The sequence below is a fragment of the Halichoeres trimaculatus genome, unplaced genomic scaffold, assembly GCF_033239565.1.
Source record: "Halichoeres trimaculatus isolate MK-OKI-2021-1 unplaced genomic scaffold, fHalTri1.1 fHalTri1_scaffold_19, whole genome shotgun sequence".
Classification (NCBI taxonomy): Eukaryota; Metazoa; Chordata; class Actinopteri; order Labriformes; family Labridae; genus Halichoeres; species Halichoeres trimaculatus.
In genome coordinates, this window is record NW_027437197.1 from 3784670 (window position 1) to 3804615 (window position 19946).

General features: G+C 40.6%; 1 protein-coding gene across 4 annotated transcripts in view; it reads left to right on the plus strand.

Moving 5' to 3' along the window:
• LOC141807964 (mitogen-activated protein kinase kinase kinase kinase 4-like) overlaps nucleotides 1–19946 on the plus strand; it is a 102510-nt gene that overhangs the window by 69844 nt on the left and 12720 nt on the right. Inside the window, exons 13-24 of one of the 4 annotated variants that reach the window (XM_074694176.1) lie at nucleotides 1411–1572; nucleotides 3283–3369; nucleotides 4504–4806; nucleotides 7825–7980; nucleotides 11311–11583; nucleotides 13217–13326; nucleotides 16063–16223; nucleotides 16314–16411; nucleotides 16904–17082; nucleotides 17176–17293; nucleotides 18810–19154; nucleotides 19735–19849. In XM_074694176.1, coding sequence (XP_074550277.1) covers nucleotides 1411–1572; nucleotides 3283–3369; nucleotides 4504–4806; nucleotides 7825–7980; nucleotides 11311–11583; nucleotides 13217–13326; nucleotides 16063–16223; nucleotides 16314–16411; nucleotides 16904–17082; nucleotides 17176–17293; nucleotides 18810–19154; nucleotides 19735–19849 — 2107 coding nt within the window. The remainder of the gene's footprint in view (nucleotides 1–1410; nucleotides 1573–3282; nucleotides 3370–4503; nucleotides 4807–7824; nucleotides 7981–11310; nucleotides 11584–13216; nucleotides 13327–16062; nucleotides 16224–16313; nucleotides 16412–16903; nucleotides 17083–17175; nucleotides 17294–18809; nucleotides 19155–19734; nucleotides 19850–19946) is intronic. The other 3 variants (XM_074694177.1, XM_074694178.1, XM_074694179.1) reach the window with 3 other exon arrangements.

A 19946-nucleotide genomic window follows, 5' to 3' on the forward strand; every position in this document is an offset into this window, starting at 1 on the left:
TAAGATTTCAGTTTTTTGCAGTGTACACTGAAATATCTGAACTTATCTGGTGATATTAATGCATGTCACTTTGGTTATATTCCATTTTCTTTTGTGCCAAACAACTTTTTATAAGGAATTCAGTGTTTGCAAACATTGTGTTTTGTCTTATTTTAAGTTGAAAATGTCTTTTTAGACTTAATATGAGCCTCATTCACCTGACCAGTTCAGAAAAAAATCTAGTTTCAAGTTGTTTAAAGACTAAAATGAGGTCTGAATTGCTTGAAACAAGTAAAAAAAATCTACCAGTGGAACAAGAGAAAAGTTAATAGTATTAAGACAATATTCTTGTTTCAAGCAAATTTTTCTTGTTCTTTTGGCATATTTTTTTTACTCGTTACAGCAATTCAGACCTCATTTTTGTCTTTAAATAACTTTAAATGAGACATTTTTCTGGTTGAATATGGCTCATATCGAGTATAACAAGACAATTTTTTACTTAAAATAAGACAAGAACACTTGATAAGATTTCAGTTTTTGCAGTGCAAACATGCTGCATCAGTCAGCTTTACATGCTCAACACACTGACGGGCTGAGATCAAGTTAATATCTTCATGTGTCTTCCTGAAGAGCCCAGTCTGAGATAACTGTCGCTCAGACTTAAGGTTTTACTCTGATTTCATGATTAAAGTCATGGTTGAGGTGTCAGGGTTTCAGATTTATCTTGTCTCCGCAGCTCGTCCTCTTCTAAATTTATATTTCTCAATTAAAAAAACGTGTAAATCAAAGCTTTTTGCTTCAGGAAGGAAAGAAAAAGACAGTTTGAGATCTAACTTTACAGCCCATAAGGCCTTATAATCCGTCAGCAGCTGGTGGAGTTTAAGGAAAACACTCAACAGATGGCTTTGAATTTATTGCATTAAATAAAAATAGAATAAAATGCTGTAAACCAGCAGCTTCACTGTAAGAAATCTGTGTCTGCACACTCACGTGTTTGTGCTCATCTCTCTGATTAGTCACAACACCGTTAACCTCCTAATGGACTGAATGATCCTCACTTTTCCTCTTTTCTTTGTTTGGAAAGTCTCTCCCTGAGATGTTAAAATGGGTCACCTCACATTTGGCCGTGGGACTTTCTTTGCGTGCTCTGTCTTGCTGTTTTCTCTGCTCAGCTGCGGAGCTGAAGAGGAATATCGGGTTAATGATGTAACATTTAGCTCACAGCAACAACAAGTCACACTTCTGTTTCAGTCACACGGAGCAGTAACCACTAACCGTGCACAAACACACAACTTTCAACTCTTTTGTTTTAAGTTTTATAAAGAGTAAAAAGACAGAAACTGTCCATCACATGTGACTCGACAAAAACCAGATCTAGGACAGTCCGTCAGCCGAGACGTGAACAGGTTTCTCCTCCTTTTCCTCCTGCAGCAACAACGGCGTGAACGCGAGATGAGGAGGCAGCAGGAGCGCGAGCAGCGCCGGCGTGAGCAGGAGGAGAAGAGGCGCGTCGAGGAGATGGAGCGACGCCGCAAAGAGGAGGAGGAGCGCAGGAGGGCGGAGGAGGAGAAGAGGAGGGCTGATAGAGAACAGGTACGACGAGATGGATGCATGGAGGAAATTCAGTTTTAGGAGAACAAATCGCTCTTTATGCACAATTCAGGGTATCTGCAGGTTTCAGCAAGTCAAATTTAAGACTTTTTAAGAGTTTTCCAAACTTTTTAAGGCCACCTTGAAGGAAATTAAAGACGAAAATGTTGTAAAAACATAGAAATGGTTGGGGATCCTGCTGTGTTGCAATCCAAACAGACATCATCCAGCCAACTCTCCATAAATTTGCACTTGCCCATTTTCCCAAACTGGCTAGCTAGCATGCTAATAATTAATATCGCAGGGATTAAAGCCAAACAATTTTTAAAAGCAAACTTGAAACTTACCTTTTTAGTCTAGCTTTTAACTGAGTTTTACTTTTACTTATTTATCTAAATAAGTTCAGATCGTCTTTGTCTTCTTAAAGACGTACAATCCTAACCTTTAGTTTAATATATATGAATCTTTTTATGTGTCTTTACCTAGTCTTCTTATTTACTGCACTGCTACTTTAAAGTTTTAGTTTTACATCATTTCTCTTTTACAGCTTTAATCTTTAATATTTTATTTTCTTATTGTGAGTTTAACATTTTATTTTAGCTTCAGTGTTTCCTCATTAAGGTCTCCAGATAGCATTTCCACAGTTCCTCAGGTCATCTGCACAGATTTGAATCAACTGTGTTCACCTTGTTCACCAGGGCTGTGGGTTGGAGGTGGAGGGTTGTACATTGATGTGTGTGTTTATGTAGCTTATGATTTTTATTATTAATTTTTGTTTGTTTTCTTGTTTTCTTTTTTGTCAAGCACTTTGCGTTGCCACTATTGTGTGTGAAAAGTGCTATAAATAAAGTTTGATTCATTGATTGAAAACAACCGAAAATGTTTTCCTAAAGAAAGAAAACAACCGAGTTGTTTTCTTTCTTTAGGAATAAAACTGACACATTTTTCTTTTTTGAGGCTAAAGATCTGGGCTGACAGAGATGAACCTCTTTCTTTTTATGGAATAAATCTGACCTACAGTCGTTAATTTTATTTTTATATACAGTAACAAAGAGAACAGCTGTTCTATATAAAACTCTAAAAAAGTGAAAGCATAAAAAGATCATTAAAGTCAGGGGGTCTGTGGGAACTTCTCCCAAATGAAAAATCTATTCTAACATTAAAATGAAAATGAATTTTACACCAAAGCCCGAAGTTAAAATCTGGACAGGACAGGAAGTGCATGTGATGCTCTCTACCACAATAAAAGCCCCGAACACAGAGCAGACTTCACTAATGCAGCCTACATAGAAAAAAATTAAAACATTAACTATTCCTGCCCCAAAAATGTAAGACCTCTGAGTTATGCATTTAAGACATTTTGAGGCTTTAATTTTAGGCTTTCAAGGATGCACGGACACCCTGACAACCACTTCAGTGTGATTTGGGCACCTTGGTTCTTGTAAAGTTCGGTGTTTTTCTGCGTCCCTACTAAAAAAAGCTTGAGGGCTATGAGATGGATCTTTTTCCAGAAAGTGTAAATCAGTTACGACCACTTCTGTAGTCACGCTTCAAGCTGTATAACTATAAAATAAGACTATTTAGACCTGAACATAAGGTGTCTCTGATTAGGATTGTTGATTCGTGGAGTTTAAGATGAAACAAATCCAAAAACTTTGCATTTAATCAAACTGTTATGGTCCGATGTCAGCTCACGGTCTCTGTTTCCTACAGGAATACATCCGTCGTCAGCTGGAGGAGGAGCAGAGGCACCTGGAGATCCTGCAGCAGCAGCTGCTCCACGAACAGGCCATGCTGCTGGTGAGTGTTCGACTGGTTTATTAAAGCTTTAAGCTGCAGAAACCGACTGTAACAGCTTCCACGTACGGCCTGGGGAAACCACTCTGAACGTTTTAGTTTGATTCTTTGAGAGGCTTGAATTTAATCTGCAATATGTGCAACAACACGGGGAACGAGTCGTGAAAGGATCCCTGCAGAGATTTACAGTTTATGGTCAAAGAAGTCTTCTTTAAATAGTTCCCTCTCTGTCCCTCAAAATCGACATTACACCCTGAATGTTTTTTCCATCTGCTGTGGTTCCTTTAAAGCGTTTCCATGTCTCCCACACTGTTAAATTTCATAATGCAGGTAGTCATTATTCCTCCGTTACACAAACTTTCCTGAGTCAGTTCCCCATCGCGATCTAATACTGCATCAACTTTTTGGAAGCTCCTCCTGACTTTGATAGATCTCAGGGGACCTGTTAACAGCAGAGGTTGAGTTATGTTGAATATTCTCGTGTTTTTAAAACAGGAAGTGAGGATGTTTACAGGGATCTTAGTAACCGTGATGGCGTCACCAGGAAACGAGTCATTCAGGAGGAAAAGAGGCTTCCCCTGGTTTTATTCCAGGTGTTTACAGGACAGGAGCCGGGTTATCTCATGTGACTTTTTATGGTTTTTATTGTAAAGGGTTAAATCCTCTCAGGGTTTAAAGAGGATACTCAGATAATAAAAGGATATGACCAATCGTATCGTCACTTCCAGGCTTCACACCACCCCTCCATGGCTGGCCGCGCTCCCAGGTTCCTCCAGTCAGCGTTTATAAACTTCTTTCCTTTACATCATGATTGGCTTTCTCCCACAGGAACTCTGAGAGGAGGTTTAAAGTGCTTCAGCGTTTTCTTTGGCTGTATTTATGAAAATCATTCATCTTACAAGGTTTTTAGAAGCAGCTTGTGGCGACTGGCACCAAAACTTAAAAAAAATCATTAGTTTTTACAGTCGAGTGGTTTTTACTTTGACCTTTTCTAAACTTCTGATGGCGCTGACCGAGGTGCATTTGAGCAAAGTGGAAAATTGTTCTGGGTTTCTTTTGTTTACGGTTTGAAATGACAGTTGCTTGGACTGAAAACGTGTTGATGTTGTGGGATCACGTGACCCTTCCTGCTCTCAGGAGTATAAATGGCGGGAGCTGGAGGAGCAGCGGCAAGCCCAGAAGCTCCAGCAGCAGCTGCAGCAGGAGCAGGCCTACCTGCTGTCCCTGCAGCAGAACCAGAACCTGGATGCTTCCAAAACCACCCAGCAACAGAGCACCAAACCCCCACAGAACCCGGAGCAGGACCGGATCAAACCGAAGCCTGAGAGCGATCCAGTGAAACCACCACAGACTGCAGACTCTGATCTGAAAACCACTGAAACAAAGCTTCCTGTCGCAGACGTTCAAGGCCCCGCCCCCAGCTCTGAGCCAATCAGAGAGGTGACCCCTCGCAGCTTGTTGCCGTCATACTCACAGCTGTAGATCTCTTGCTTGTCTGTTCTGGCTCGTTCTGCTTTGGGTGGTGATGGCTAGCTGCTGCTGCTGCTGGTGTGGGACGCTTTGTTGAAGAGTTCAGTGACTGTATTAATACCTCTTTCTGACCGTGATCTAATCACTCACCTGGTCTGTGACAGAGCTAACGAGTGACTCTTTTTCCAGCTACAAGCTCAAGCATTTCATCAGGTGACCAGCTCAGGTTCATTTGATCTCAGATATACAGAAATGAACCCGGATGTGAGGAAACCTGATGATTGGTGTTTGGTCGAGTGATGCAGTAACACAAGTTTGGTGAAAAACTGTTGATAACCAAAGATGAAAAACTGACATTCAGATGGAGGCACTGTGAGTGAGTGAGTGAAAAACTTAAAGGGACAAAAGCAGTTGGTCACAGTTACGTTTTTAAGAAGACGTCAAAGTCAAAAGATTCAGAAGGGATTTGGAGTTTCTCTGTTCGAACTGTAAAAAAAAAAAAAAAAAAAAAGTCATCTTGCTCGGCTCAAAGTGAGGTCACTACAAAAGCTGCTCCCCCTGGTGGCTGGCTGCAGTAAAGGTCAAAATATCTATCACCACAGTCATTCTAGATGGGTCTGTGGTCAAACTTTAAAAAATGAATACACCTCGTAGAAATATTTCTCACGTCCGATTGTTGATGTGATTTGAAGATATACTGCATAAAAATGAAATCTTATCAAGTGTTTTTGTCTTATTTTAAGTAAAAAATGTCTTGTTATACTCGATATGAGCCACATTCAACTGGTCAGTCCAGAAAAATGTCTCATTTTAAGTTATTTAAAGACAAAATGAGGTCTGAAAAATCTGCCAAAGGAACAAGAAAAATTTGCTAAAAAAATTTCTGTATCCTCCTCAAAAGATTTAACCAGTGGAGTCCCACAGGGCACTGTTCTTAGCCCGGTTCTGTCTTTAAATAACTTGAAATAAGACATTTTTCTGCCCTGACCAGATGAATGTGGCTCATATTAAGTATAACAAGACAAATTTTACTTAAAACAAAAACATGTGATAAGATTTCATTTCTTCAAATCTCCTCAACAATTGGATGTGAGAAACATTTTTTACGAGGTATATTAATTTTTTAAAGTTTGACCACAGCCCATCTGGAATGACCAGGGAGATGTAGTTTTTGACCTATGTAGTTTTTTGCAGTGTTCACTTCTGTATCCTCTTCTAAAGATTTCCCAGCTGGAGTCCCACAGGGCACTGTTCTTGGTCCAGTTCTGTCTTAAAATAACTTGAAATGAGACATTTTTCTGGCCTGGCCAGGTGAATGTGGTTCATATCAAGTCTAAAAAGACACTTCTATTGAAAATTATACAAAAACACTTGATGAGATTTCAGTTTCTCCAGTGGATTATTTGGCTGCCTTGTATTCAAGCCCTCTTTTTTCTTAAAAGTTCCTTTTTTATTAGTTATTGGAGATTAATACCAGGTTATACATCACATTAAACAATGATTGACAGCTGCCGTTCTTGTGTAAAAAAAAAAAAATCTGTGAATGGAACAAGAAAAATTTGCTACAAAATTTGCTTTAAACTCGGATAATGTCTCTATTGATTTTTTTTAACTTGTTACAGCAATTCAGACCTCATTTTTTTTCTTTAAATGACTTAAAACAAGACATTTTTCTGGACTGATCAGGTGAATGTGGCTCATATAAGGTCCTAAAAGACATTTTCTACTGAAAAAAAGACTAAAACACTTAATAAGGTTTAAGTTTTTTGCAATGTGCGCTTCTGTATCCTTCTCTAAAGATTTAACCAGTGGAGTCCCACAGGGCACTGTCATTGGCCCAGTTCTGTCTTAGAATAACTTGAAATGAGACATTTTTCTGGCCTGGTCAGGTGAATGTGGTTTATATTAAGTCTAAAAAGACACTTCTATTGAAAATTATACAAAAACACTTGATGAGATTTCAGTTTCTCCAGTGGATTATTTGGCTGCCTTGTATACAGGTCCTGTTTTTTTCTGAAAAGTTTTGTTTTCCTTAGTTATAGAGGTTAAAACCACGTGTTACACTTGTAATGATTCACAGCTGTCATTCTTGTGGTTTTTTTTTAGGGTTTGTAAAATATGTCAGGAGGGACAGCCAAGAAGAGATTAGGCCCTTGAAAGAAAAATATTTATTTATATTTTTGTCACTTCATAGCCTCTACTGTGCAGACACTGGCTGCTAATGGCGGCACCTGTGACGGGGGTATTTTGGCTCCAAAACCGTAACACAACTCAGTTTTAGGCTCAAAACTGTCAGAAAACCTTCCTGTTCAGTCTTTTCCCCCATGACTGAAGTTTATTTCCTGTATCCAGTTTCTGCTAATTTGCCAAAAAGTTGAGTAAATTCTCACCTGAAGTTCTCTGTGTTGTCTTCAGCGGTATTAATGAGGGCGCTGTAATAATTATCCTCCTCATTAGAGCTCAGTGTGACTCTGTGTCCCTCCTTACTCAGCAGCCTGCTGCTTCCTTTTAGCACCTGGTAGGGAGGAAAGAAACCTGACGACCAGTGATGCAGTGTTTCCAAATAACTTCACAGGAAAATGAAACACATACTGAGATATTTTTGATTAACTTTAAGTTCTCAAAACAAACCGACGGTCAGGATTTACTGCGAGTGTCCCGGACCCTCTGTGTGTCTCCTAACCTTTGTGTTTCAGTCTGAATGTTCTTCCCTCTACGTGACAAATGCATGACACTCTTTGCTGGTCGTGGTGTCGTCCTTCTAGCAGCGATGAGAATAACACTGCTCCTTGAGACAGAGCTGCTGGTGAGCCTGTATCGGTAGATGACATTATTTTACGGATGTGCTCTGCAGGGGGAAACTAACAAGCCGTACCGCCTCGTGGCTCCTGTCCTCTTCCTCCTCTCTGTGTCCTTCCTCACCCCGACCTGTCGTCTCAAACCTCGGCTGATATTTTCTTCTTCCTTTTCTTTTCTCCATCCTTCTAGGCTGACGAGCGGTACCGGAAGAACATCCAGGGTTCTCCTCAGGCCGCTCAGACCAAACCGCAGCAGCCTCCAGTGCCGCCACGCTCCGAGTCTTCCTACCCCAACGGGAACTCTGCATCCGAGGCGCCGGCCATGCACCGGCCTGTGGAACCACAGGTAGAGACGGCTTCTTTAAACTTCTCTCCTTCCTTTCTTTAACGGCAGATCTGTTTGTCACATGCTTGTTTTGATGTTATTTAAGCTTCCTGTTTCAGCTTCGAATTAAGAGTTTTCTTCATGCAGGTTGAATATGAGATCCTGAGCGGAGATGCTGACCTGAAGCTTATTTCAAAACATGTATTTGCGTCTGATCAAACATTTCAGACATGCACATGAAGCTAAAGTTGCAAAACAACAAAAGTGTATTTAATTGAATCATATTGATAAGTTTCCTAAAGCTCACTTAAAGCTACGGTTCCTTGGCGTTGAACTTTATTAACCCCTACTCATTCCTCTTTCTCGTTGTAAACCTGTCAGGTTGAGTGGTGGAGTTTATTTCCTGTCAGCGTCATAAAGTTTGGAGGCTCATTTTTTTTACTCAAGCCGTCCCCGTTCACAGTTAAATAATTTATGGTGCTGTCACTCACTTCACTGCTCGACTTGGGCTCAAATGGACTGAAAAACGAGAACATTTCACTTTAATTTGATTGAAGAAAGACGACTTGTTGCTGCTTTAGCTCCATGTGGCGTCTGTCTGTGTAATAACCTTTAACTCTTTCTTATTATGATCAAGTTTCTCTGTTGAATTCAGAATATTTAAGTCATCTTGAGCTGAACTTTTCTGTGTCATCCTTAAACGGATCAAATTTTCAGCTTTTATACTAATCATATTCTCTTCTCCCATGATGCACTCTGATTGACAGCTTGTCCCCTCACATGCTGATCCAAACAAAAGCACTTTAACCAAATGTTTTATCATTGCATTCTCACTTTTTTCCCCAACTGTTTGCAGGTGTGAACACGAGAATAAATGTAAAAGAAGCGTCCATAATTCATGGACGCTGCAGAGTGACGAAGTCGGAGTATTCGTCATCTTCTCAGAGAAAAACTGGATCCACTGAGCATGAATAATCACAGTTCACTGAAGTCAATCTGTTTTAATATGTCACACAGATTAAATTATACAAAAAGGATGCTGTAACTCGGAATAATTGCAGAGATGATGTAATTAAGTGGTGTGTTATAAATCATCTGACTTTGTGCTAAATGTGGATTAGTCAGTTTTTTCTCTGGTGTTAAACCCGGTATAGAATCACGGTCTCATGAGGTCGTTTTAGGGTCTAACATTTCATATTATATGTCTCAGTTTAAAGGTGCATTCCACCCTCTTTGGTTTTTGAACTTTTATTTTTTTAAAGGTCCCATATTATACTTCTTTTCTATCATTGATGTCTTCACAAAATTGTAGTAACATGTTTTGGTCCAAAAAGCCAATAAATCAAGCACAGCAGCATTGTTTCCAGGCTCTCATAGCCCCTCTGTTCAGAACGCTCTGATTTAGTGGGCGTGGCCTTCATATGTAAATGAGCCACTGCTGATACCGCCCCGCTCTTCCACGTCACTGAGAGCGGAGCCACGAACTCCGAGTGCACAATGTTTAGAAAACAGAGAAGCTCGTTTACCGTAACATTACAGGCTAAAACAACAGGCTAACTGCAGCTAAAGTTAGCATCCTGAAGCTAACACAGAGACGGGGGGGGACACTGAGGAAAAGCTCTTCCATCTGCTCCACAGCACACAGCATTTAAAATACTCACATTTCCAGGGTCCCAGGTTTGTTGGAGGATGGTTGGTAATGCGCCTGGATTCAGTACCAGTCTATTGGCTAGCCCTCTGTTGGACTGTCCAAAGTTGGAAAAGCAGTCGGCCATGAAGTGACTAGCACACACATGCACAGTTTTACTGAGTGTAGCTGGAACATTTCCTTGATAAATGAACTCTAGACACTTAGTCTGTCTTCTTCAGAGATGGGAAGCTTGAGCATGGAACTATGTGGCTGTTTACAGCCAAAAACAGAGCAGTGATGGCTCTTCAACTTCAGCATTCGCCGCAGACTTGCTCCTGATTGGTCAAAAAAGGGAATCGCTGAAATTGGCAAATCCCCCAAATCCAAACAGCTCGTTTAAGGTCAGGATTTTACATTAACAAGCTCTACTAAGCACAGGTTTGGTCATTAAATATCACATTTTGTGGGCTGGGAGGAAAGACAAAGACCCACAAATTTCACTAAAAGACTTAATAAAGTGATTTTTGCACAATATGGGACCTTTAAAAACTGGGAAAAAACATCCCTGCCATGTAGAAGGTGAAAGAAACCTCAAAGAGGGGACCAAGTCCACACATCCTCTGTCAAAGTCACATGTTTGTAAATGTGTCTGTGAACGTTTTATGTGTGCATGAGTCTTTGTTCAACCTTGTCTTCATCTTCATGCTTGTTGCTGGTGGTGAAGCTGAGTCGTCTTGAGACTCATGTTTATACGAGTTTATTTGATAAGCATTAATTAAGATACATGCGAAATAGATTGGAGACAAAAGACAGCAGATGTCTGTCTTGAAAAGTCTCAAGATCCACTCAGCTTCATCTCTGATTCCACTTTGCTGCTTTTTATTTTATTTTTCTGCCTGTTCAACTCTCACAATTTTAAAAGTACAACATGACACCTCCAGTTATCCAGGCTGCACCTTCTTCACCTCCATTCACATCCAAACTAAGGTGCAGCTTCAGTGACAACAGGTAGAAGCTCATGCTCATGCACTTTTGTTTTGTGAGTGTTATTTTTGCTTTAATTGCACTTAAACATCTTGGGCTCTTTAGGGGCTTTGCTACGATTTGGAGCCTTTCAAATATGTGCAACCGAATCCAAAAATGTCTCCTTCAGAGTCAAAAACTACACCAGTGAATAGTTCCCACTAGATCCAGCCAAACCAATGAGTTCAGGTCATTTCAGGTGGTGTTTTCCTTAAAATTCATTTGCATATCTCCCACCAGACCTGCATCTTGTTGATGACGTGCAAGAGCATTTTTAGGGAATTACACCTCAGTCACTTCCACATCTGCAGTCTCACTAATATCTCCACCTTTCAGCACGGCTCAGTCTACACTGACTTTACTCAGATTAAGCCAAAGGAACACCATCACAAGGTTAAATACACAGAAAAGGATTAAATACAAGACTTCCTGCTTCTTAAAAGCCAGATTATGAATCCAGCTCTTCATTTTAATCTCTGGATTTTCACTCAGCGAACTGCAGGGGAAGCAGAATACTTTATATACATAATGGCTTAGCTTTTATAGGGTGTAGTTCCACAGGGTGCTGGTCTAGGTCCTTGAAGGCTCCGATCTGACAAACCCCTAAAGACCCCCTGACCCCCTGCTCCTGCCCTGGTCGTGGTGCACTGCATGCAGACTGATCCCCCCTTCCCTCATGTGTTCTTATTGTCTGTAAGGTCCGCTCTCATCTGGCTGCTTTAAAGACCAACATGGCGTCATCCAGCACCACCGCTACCGCCCCGCCCCTCGTGTCGCGGTCACACTCCTTCACTGAGCCGCTCGCCCCTAGCTTTGAAAACCTTCACCTCCGCAACAGCCAGGAACCCAATCAACAACACCCTTCATCTTCATCACCATCCTCCTCATCTTCACGCATTGACCCACAACCCCACCCCCAGACAAGGCCCTTACCCCATGAGCCGGACCCTTCAGAGGAAGTCCCGCCCAGGGTAAGGACTGGGAGAAACTGTGTTTGTAGACTGGCAGCGGTAGTTCCTGTCAAACGACTCAAATTAATATAATCCTCATTTCATCATCATCAGTTTATACAGTTATGGATTATTACCGTAATACTTGGAGTATAAGTCACTCTGGTATTTAAGACACCTATTGCTTCCTATGATGTCTGCAATTTGCAGTTTCTCTGCAGCTGTGAAGCTCAGTCTTGCACCTTTGATTTTGCTTCCCTGCAAGCTACTGGTGCAGTTATTGAACAGAGTAAAGGTAGCATTTGAAGTTGTGAGGTACACTGCAAAAAGCTGAAATATTATCAAGTGTTTTTGTCTTATTTTCAGTTGAAAATGTCTTTTTAGACTTAATCTGAGCCACATTCACCTGACCAGTCCAGGAAAATATCTTGTTTCAAGTTATTTAAAGACTAAAATGAGGTCTGAGTTGCTTGTAACAAGTTAAAAAATGAAACAAAAGAAAAGTTTCTTGTATTAACACACTATCCTAGTTTCAAGCAAATTTTCCATCAATTTTTTCTTCTTCCATTTGATTTTTTTTTCGATTGTCACAAACAATTCAGACCTCATTTTTGTCTTTAAATAACTCAAAACCAGACATTTTTCCGGACTGATAAGCTGACTGTGGCTCATATTGAGCATAATGAGACAATTTCTACTTAAATAAGAAAAAAAAACACTAGATAAGATTTCAGTTTTTTGCAGTGTACAAACTGGCTTACTACCTGGGACCAATAAGCTGAGGGACAGAGGTTGTTATAAAGTGGGGCTGTTGGACTCTTCTTCTATAATCCAGCAATGTTTTTCCAAAAGAGATACAGAAAGTGCGTCTTATACACAGAATTTTATGGTAAATCAAATCACAGTTTCCCGTAAAACTCTTTTCCTTCCCTACAATCCTTGTCACGCAACAGGAAATACTGTTAAAATAAGCAAATATATGCAGACTGCTAAATTTAGACAAAAAATCCTACCTGAATATAGAGCATGTTGGACTCTTAAGTATAGGAAAGACAGGAAACTAAACATTAGCACTCTAAAAACTTTAAACTGGCTCCACTGAGTCAAAGTTAGATGCCCACCACACGTACAAACCCTCTGTTATAAACAGATCAGCTGCCAACCCAGTCAGGACTTAAATGTATAGTACATAAAGGATCTCTGCATCCTCTATTTAAAGGAGACGTATGTTTAACCCTTCATTTTCATTGGTCCATATTCTTCCTCTTGACTAAACTGCAAACCAACGTGTAATAACGGCTTCATACATACTCTGAATTATACTGGCGACTGTACCTGGACATGTGTTTTGCACGGCTTGAAGGTGTTTCTGCTTTGGCTGAGCTGAATTTTCATGTGACTTACAGGGAGTAAAATGTGGATGATATATGGTGGTGCTGGGATTTGGGAAGTATATCTCAGTCTGCAAGCAGGAACTTAGACTTTGATGAGACTCTTTCTGGACGAAATAGCTTTCAGAGTCGACTATCACTGGTTTTCCAAGTGTTAAGTGCAGTGTTGATTTACTGTATTTTTTGTGTTGAATGCATTCGCTGCAAACCCACAGACCTCAAGGTGTTCATGTATGAGCTGGTCACTGTCTTTATTACAAAAGGTTCCTGTCAGGACTACATCAAGGTCCCCGGTGTTGTCTAGGAGAGACTCACCTCATCACCACGGCAATGTCTCACAAAGCAGCCACGCTGTGCACCGTAACCCTGCCAGGTAACTGAAATAACCTCTGATTGTTCTAACATATTAGTAATGTGTAATGTGTGATGATGGAAAGCTTCAGGATTTTATGGGGTGCCGATTGTGAAGCTGCACACACTACAAACAACAACATTTCTCCATATTTAGCTAACATCACTTTTCTGCAGATTTAGAGAGATATTTGTGAAAAATATTTGTCAAAATTTTTTATTAATGTGGAATATTTTAACTAAGTGTTAATGTTATTTATAAATGTTATAAATGAATGTCCTGATTCTGAATATTTAGCTAAGACTAAATATTTATCAAAGATTTATAAATCTTTTGCTAAAATTTCTAAATATTTTGTCAAGATTTCTAAATCTTGAGGTACAATTTCTAAATATTTAGGGTCCGTGTATGTCTTGGTAAGTGGATTTTCTAGTAAGAAAACAATACTAAAAAAAAAAAAAAAAACTGAGTGGTTACTGAATTTTCATTTTAAGATTCAAAAATGATAATTGAAAAAACAATGTTGACGTTTGATTTCTGTTTCTAGTAACAGAAGATAAAATACCAGAATACAGAAACAAAAGAACGCCAGTTTTTTTAATTTGTGCGACCAAAAGTTCCCTTTCAAAATAAGAGCGCCATCACTGTCTCAGTATCTTACATCGTCAAATTTGTAGAGATTATGTAAAGCTAAGCTAATACAAAATAACCAACAAAAATTATTATTAAATTCTTTTGGTTTTTTTGTATTTTATGTATATTTCATTTATTTATTTGACAGTCACCCCACACTTTATCAAGCAAACTAAATGGGTCCATGGGTTCATAGGGTCCTTATAGGGATCAAAATGAAAATCTGTCTTTGTTTGGGGTCCCCCATGTTTTACCCTACACAGCACCGTCCTGACTGGCACTCTTACTTTGAAAGACAACGTCCGGTTCTACAATATGAAAAAAAAACAGGCGTCTACTGACATTTATTTTTTTGTTTTTTTCATTTCTAAGTTTGTAAACAAAAATCAAATAACCTTGTTCTTTGTTTTTTGGTATCATTTTCCAACCCAAAAACCCAATTACCAAAACATACATGGACCATTTAGCTACCATTTCTAAAAGTTTAGCCAACATGCAAATTCACACTTCCGCCTGGTCCTCTCCTGGTAGTACAAAAATTAAAGTTGGAGGAAGTGATTTTGAGAATGTCAAGCTCTACTTCCTGGATGCTGGGCTCAGGATCTTTAACGGCGCCATCATCACAGCACTTGATACGTTTATTTTCTAATGGCTGATTTTGCAGACTGTGTTTGACTTTTTTAAATCCTGCTTGGCTAGATCGCTTCCTCCAACTTTTATTTTGGTTCTTTCAGCAGGCATAAGTGTAAATTTGCATGTTAGCTAAATATTTAGAAATCTTGACCTCAAATTTAATATCTTTGCTCAAGAATTAGAAATTTTGACTTCATATTTGGAAATCTTTGCGCAAAATTTTGAAATCTTGACTTCATTATGAGAAATATTTGCTTAAAATTTAGAAATCTTGACTTTTTTATTAGAAATCTTTCCTTGAAATTTATAAATCTTTGCTTAAGATTTAGGAGTCTTGACTACATATTTAGAAATCTTGACTTCATATTCAGAAGTCTTTGCTCTAGATTAAGAAATCTTGACCTCATTATGAGAAATCATGCTCAAGATTTAGAAATCTTTATTTCATATTTAGAAATCTTTGCTTACGATTTAAAAATCTTAACTTTATATTCAGAAATTTTGACTTCATATTCAGAAATCTTTGCGCAAGATTTTAAAATCTTGACTGAATATTTAGAAACCTTAGCAAATATTTAGACATACCTGCAAAAGATTTATAAATCTTTGATTAATATTTAGTCTCAGTTTAATCTTTTGAATGAAACTAACTGTTTACCAACATAGCTTAAATATTTAGAAACAGGATATTCATTTATAGCATTTATAACATAGGATTCACCATCTTGAGTTAGCTTTCTAAAGTAAGATTGTTTTGATTCTTCTGCTTAATAAATCTGCAGATCAGATCAGTTTTTTGTGTTAGAACCGGGCTGAGAACAGTGCCCTGTGGGACTCCACTGGTTAAATCCTTGGAGGAGGAAACAGACGTGCAGCTACTGGATGTTTATAGAGAACATTAATGGGAGCTGAATCAGTCTTCAGCGATGACGCAAATGAGAACTCCACAATGTCAGTCTGTGAAGAAAGTCATTTTCAGCCTTCAGGAGAAAAGTCTGAGCGCTGCGAAGCCGTGTGAAACCAGGCTGCTGTTTCCAGCGCCTGATTAAAAAGACATGAAACAGAAAGACTTTTCAAAGACTCTGGAGAAAACACTCACCTTGTTAGATGGATAACTCTCACACACACTCACACACACACTCACACACAGGGTTGTGTCAGTACATTCACAGCACGCAGTGTCTTCACTGTCTGTGCCGAGGCTTTGTCTACAGATTTGTGTAGGAGGATTTATGTAACAGTGCGAGCTGTCTAACCTTGTGATACTTATTTACTTCTGTTGGACTATTTTCTATTTCCAAACCACAAAAATTCTCTTCCTGACATTACTCTTGTTAACTACCCTGTGGTTTTTGCAAATCTAGAGAAACAGGATGTTCTTTTTGTACACAATGATAAACAGAGTTATAAAATCAAATCAACACGTACACTACACAGATCCGCGCTGGATGGCTTTGTCTGACTGTCTTGACTTGTCTGTTGGCTCCACAGCGCCGCAGAGCCTCGGCTGCTGTGGGAGCGGGTGGAGAAACTGGTCCCCAGACAGACCAGTAACACCGGCAGCGGAGGCTCCAGCTCCTCCAGCAGCTCCAGTAACTCCAGCTCTCAGCCCGGTTCTCACTGCGGCTCTGGAGAGAGGTTCAGGGCCCGCTGTGAGTCTGAACACACAGAGCAGCACGTAGAAACAGAAACAAAACCCAGCGTCACACCAAACACTGACCTCTCACCTCCGCCTCCTTCAGCCTCCTCCAAATCGGAGGGCTCGCCCCTTCAGCGGCCTGAGAACGCTGGGAAAAAACCCGAGGAGAGGAAGGACTTGGTCAGGCCCAGCAGACCAGCGGTGAGAGTTGACTCAGACTAGCTGGACTAGATCTAGAGCTAGACCTGCTAGAGTGTCGTGGTTTTGGGATGGAGCTCACTGGCTGCTCTTCTTCTCTTCACTCCGGTCTCTCTGCCTGGGCGGCCATCTTAACCCATGCCCTCCTCTTTCCCGCCTCCTTACTCCTCATTGTTCTGATTAACACACTAACCTGACTTACAGTAGCTGCGCAGAGCGACTGGTTTCTTCACTCCATCTCTCGGCTTTGCTGCTCTCACGTTGGCTTCTCATTGGCTGGTCTAACCTCCTTCTTCTTCTTCTTCTTCTACAGCATCTTTCTGTTTCCTGCTTCTCAAAGGATGACTAACTGAAAACCTTAATGACATCTTTTCTATCAACTTGCTCGTGAAATAGTGGTGATGAAAGATGGAGCAGACTCCAGCAGAGTTAGAGAAACAGAATCAAAGAGGAAAACGTCCGACTGATGTTTGTCTTTCTCCTCCTGACCTGTAGGACCTCACAGCTTTGGCCAAGGAGCTGCGTGCAGTGGATGACGTTCGTCCCCCGAATAAGGTAACAGATTATTCCTCCTCCAGTGAAGACTCGGACACCACTGATGATGATGACGATGAGGAGGTGGATCAGGAAGCAGGTGAAGAGTCGACCTCTGGGCCAGAGGACTCCAGAGCTGTGTAAGTTCACGTCTCACACGTTTTTCCTGAACCAATGAGGACGGAGCGTTTCAGCTGAGGGTCTAACAGGATCTGCTTTTCTTTTTCTTGTAGTTCCTCCAGGTTGAGCAACGGAGAGACAGAGTCGGTGAAAACCATGATAGTCCACGATGAAGGAGAAAGCGATGCCGGCTCCACACCCTGCAAAGACAGCACGCTGATCGTCAGACAGGTACCAGCAGACGAGGAACCAGCTCAACACATCAGCATCATTTTACCTCATACCTCAGTTTTCCTGCTTCACATTTTGTTGATTCATACCCTAAATGTTTTTACCGTTTCGTTGTTGCATGTTTTGTTGATCATGTTCAGTTCTCGTGTTATTTGTGGCTGATGAAGTGAAGAGGGTTAAGCTTAACCTTTAAAGCTGAACACATACATTAAGACAATTTAATCTACTGTTATTATTAAGTGCTACTGGGCTGTGATTGGCTGGTACACACTGTCTCGATCTAGGTCTGCAACTTTTATTATCAAAAGAGCCTTTTTCCCTAATCTTCTACTAGAGAAAAGTAAACTGGAGCCGCAAATCACAACACAGCTTTTAAAGTTTTTATTTTGGTAACACTTTCCTTCAGAGGTCCGCAAATTTCGTCACACTTAGGTAATAATTAGACAAAGTTTTTTTCTTATTTCTTCTGTGTAAAATTAATGAAATAAAAACAAGCCCACTTCAATCTATAAAACATATCAGGGCTGGGACGATATGCTAATCTTGTGATTTGATTACATTACCGATATGATTTAAATTGCGATTCTTCGATATTTACGATTTTTAGTTTGTTTTTAACACCAGATCATGTGAAAAAGGTAAACGATGATGATAATGACTACAGATTATATCAGGAGCCATATTTTCCCATATAATGCACATTATGTGAGTCAGAGAGAAACATTTCGCCCCCTGCTGCAGAAAAGTGAAAACTGTTTTCCAATCTAGTTTCTAAACAAAGACTTTATTTTTCCTCCAACCCTTAAAAACATACATAGTTGCAGTTTAGCAGCTTAATAAAAAGTAAACAGAAAAATAGGACTACCTGTGACAGTGCTGTGTGATCTTCTCTGTCAGGGCTGTAAGAAGTGACTCTGATCTCAATTTTCTGTAGCAGCTCCAAAATCTTAACCTGACACGCCAGACGGACAGTTTCATATATCCGCCACAGAATTATTTCACAACTCCATCTGAGTAGCAGCTCTTCCAATTTGTTTTCAGAGGCGGGACTTTAAAAAAAATCCGCAGCTGGTGATTGGACGAACGTTCTGATTAACACACACATTTCCAATATGGCTCCTGTCGACAATCTGCTTTAAAACTGTTCCAGAAACAGACGTCACTGATACTTTATCCATTTATATACAGTCTACGGTTTTACCTCTTGGCTCTTCTTGTAAACAACGACACACGGGTACCAGCCAATCACAGTCTTTGTAACAAACCATCAGGTGCTCTATTGGAGAAAAAATGCATTTAGGACTTTTTGATTTTGTAAATTTTATAGCAAATGTGTCAGAAGTTATCTCTGAAAGCTGCAGCCTTCAGCTCAGACAGAAACTAACCAGAGTTTTCTTGGTACCTGTAGTTTAGCCACTGTAGCGTGCCCTTTGCTCTAGCTAACACCTTCCCGTCCCCTCAGCTTATCAGGAACGCATCTAGACCCAAAGTCGTGTACCCCTCTTTCTACTTCCAGAGCACAGGTGACAACAGAAAGCGTCCGAGCCCAAACCTGGGTCAAACTCAGACCCCGGGCCTGATCACGGGCTTTGCCCCGAGTCCAGGGTCAATGCAAGGCCCGGGTCTCATCCACCTCACCCCTAGCCCCCACCATCATCACCACCACCACCACCATCACCCCACACAGCACTCGGACAGGAACGGCTTTGCCGGCCGCATCCACCACCTCCCCGACCTGATCCAGCAGAGCCACCATTCCTCCCCCTCCTCCACCGCATCCAACTCCCCCTCCTCCTCCAGCCTCGCCAGCCCCTCCATGTCCCCCCAGAGTCCCCTGGACAAGCTCGGCATACTCATAGAGGTATGTCCCCTGAAACCCATCATCAAAACCTGCAGACTGTAAAGGTTGTTCTCCCAGGGTCGTTTTGAAGTGAAGACAGATCAATCTCTTCTTTTTAGCTCAGTGGATCGTTTGTACAGTTACGACACATCTGTTTACTCTGGGTTCAGATCCAGCGTCCTCTGAGGCATTCCCACAAACAACTAAATCTCATGTTATTCCTCCATGTTGCCTATTTTCAGCAGATGAGTCACATTTCGCATTCCTCAGACATAAATCATAACAAACAGGGCAGTTAGGAGCACATCGGCAAGTAAGACTCTCATGGAAACATTATTTTTCACTTCAGTTTCGTTTTCCCCGTTGTTCTTTTTGTTGAGATCAATCCATGTTTCACCTTCCAACATCATTTTTGCCTTTTTTGTCAGTTTTCTATAATTTTACCCTCTGATTGAAGCCCGTTGTATTTGCATGCACCACATATAGAAATACCTGTTTGCCTGCTTTGTGTTTTCTACATTCATCTTTGTATCTTTCAAAAATATCAGCCTCAAAGTTGTGATATTCTGCCTCCACTGACTCTGATTTTCTCTCATGATAGAGCCAATCCAGTAACAACATGCAGAAACACAAATCTTCTTCCTCCTTCACTCCGTTTATCGACCCACGTCTCCTTCAAGTCTCTCCATCCACCGGCAGCGCCCTCAACAACGTCGGTAAGTCCGTCCCCGTAGGCAGCACACTTCCTGTGTGAAGCAGGGGTTAGATAATTCGCCGTTTTCAAAGCCAGATCTTTTCCATCCAGTGATATTA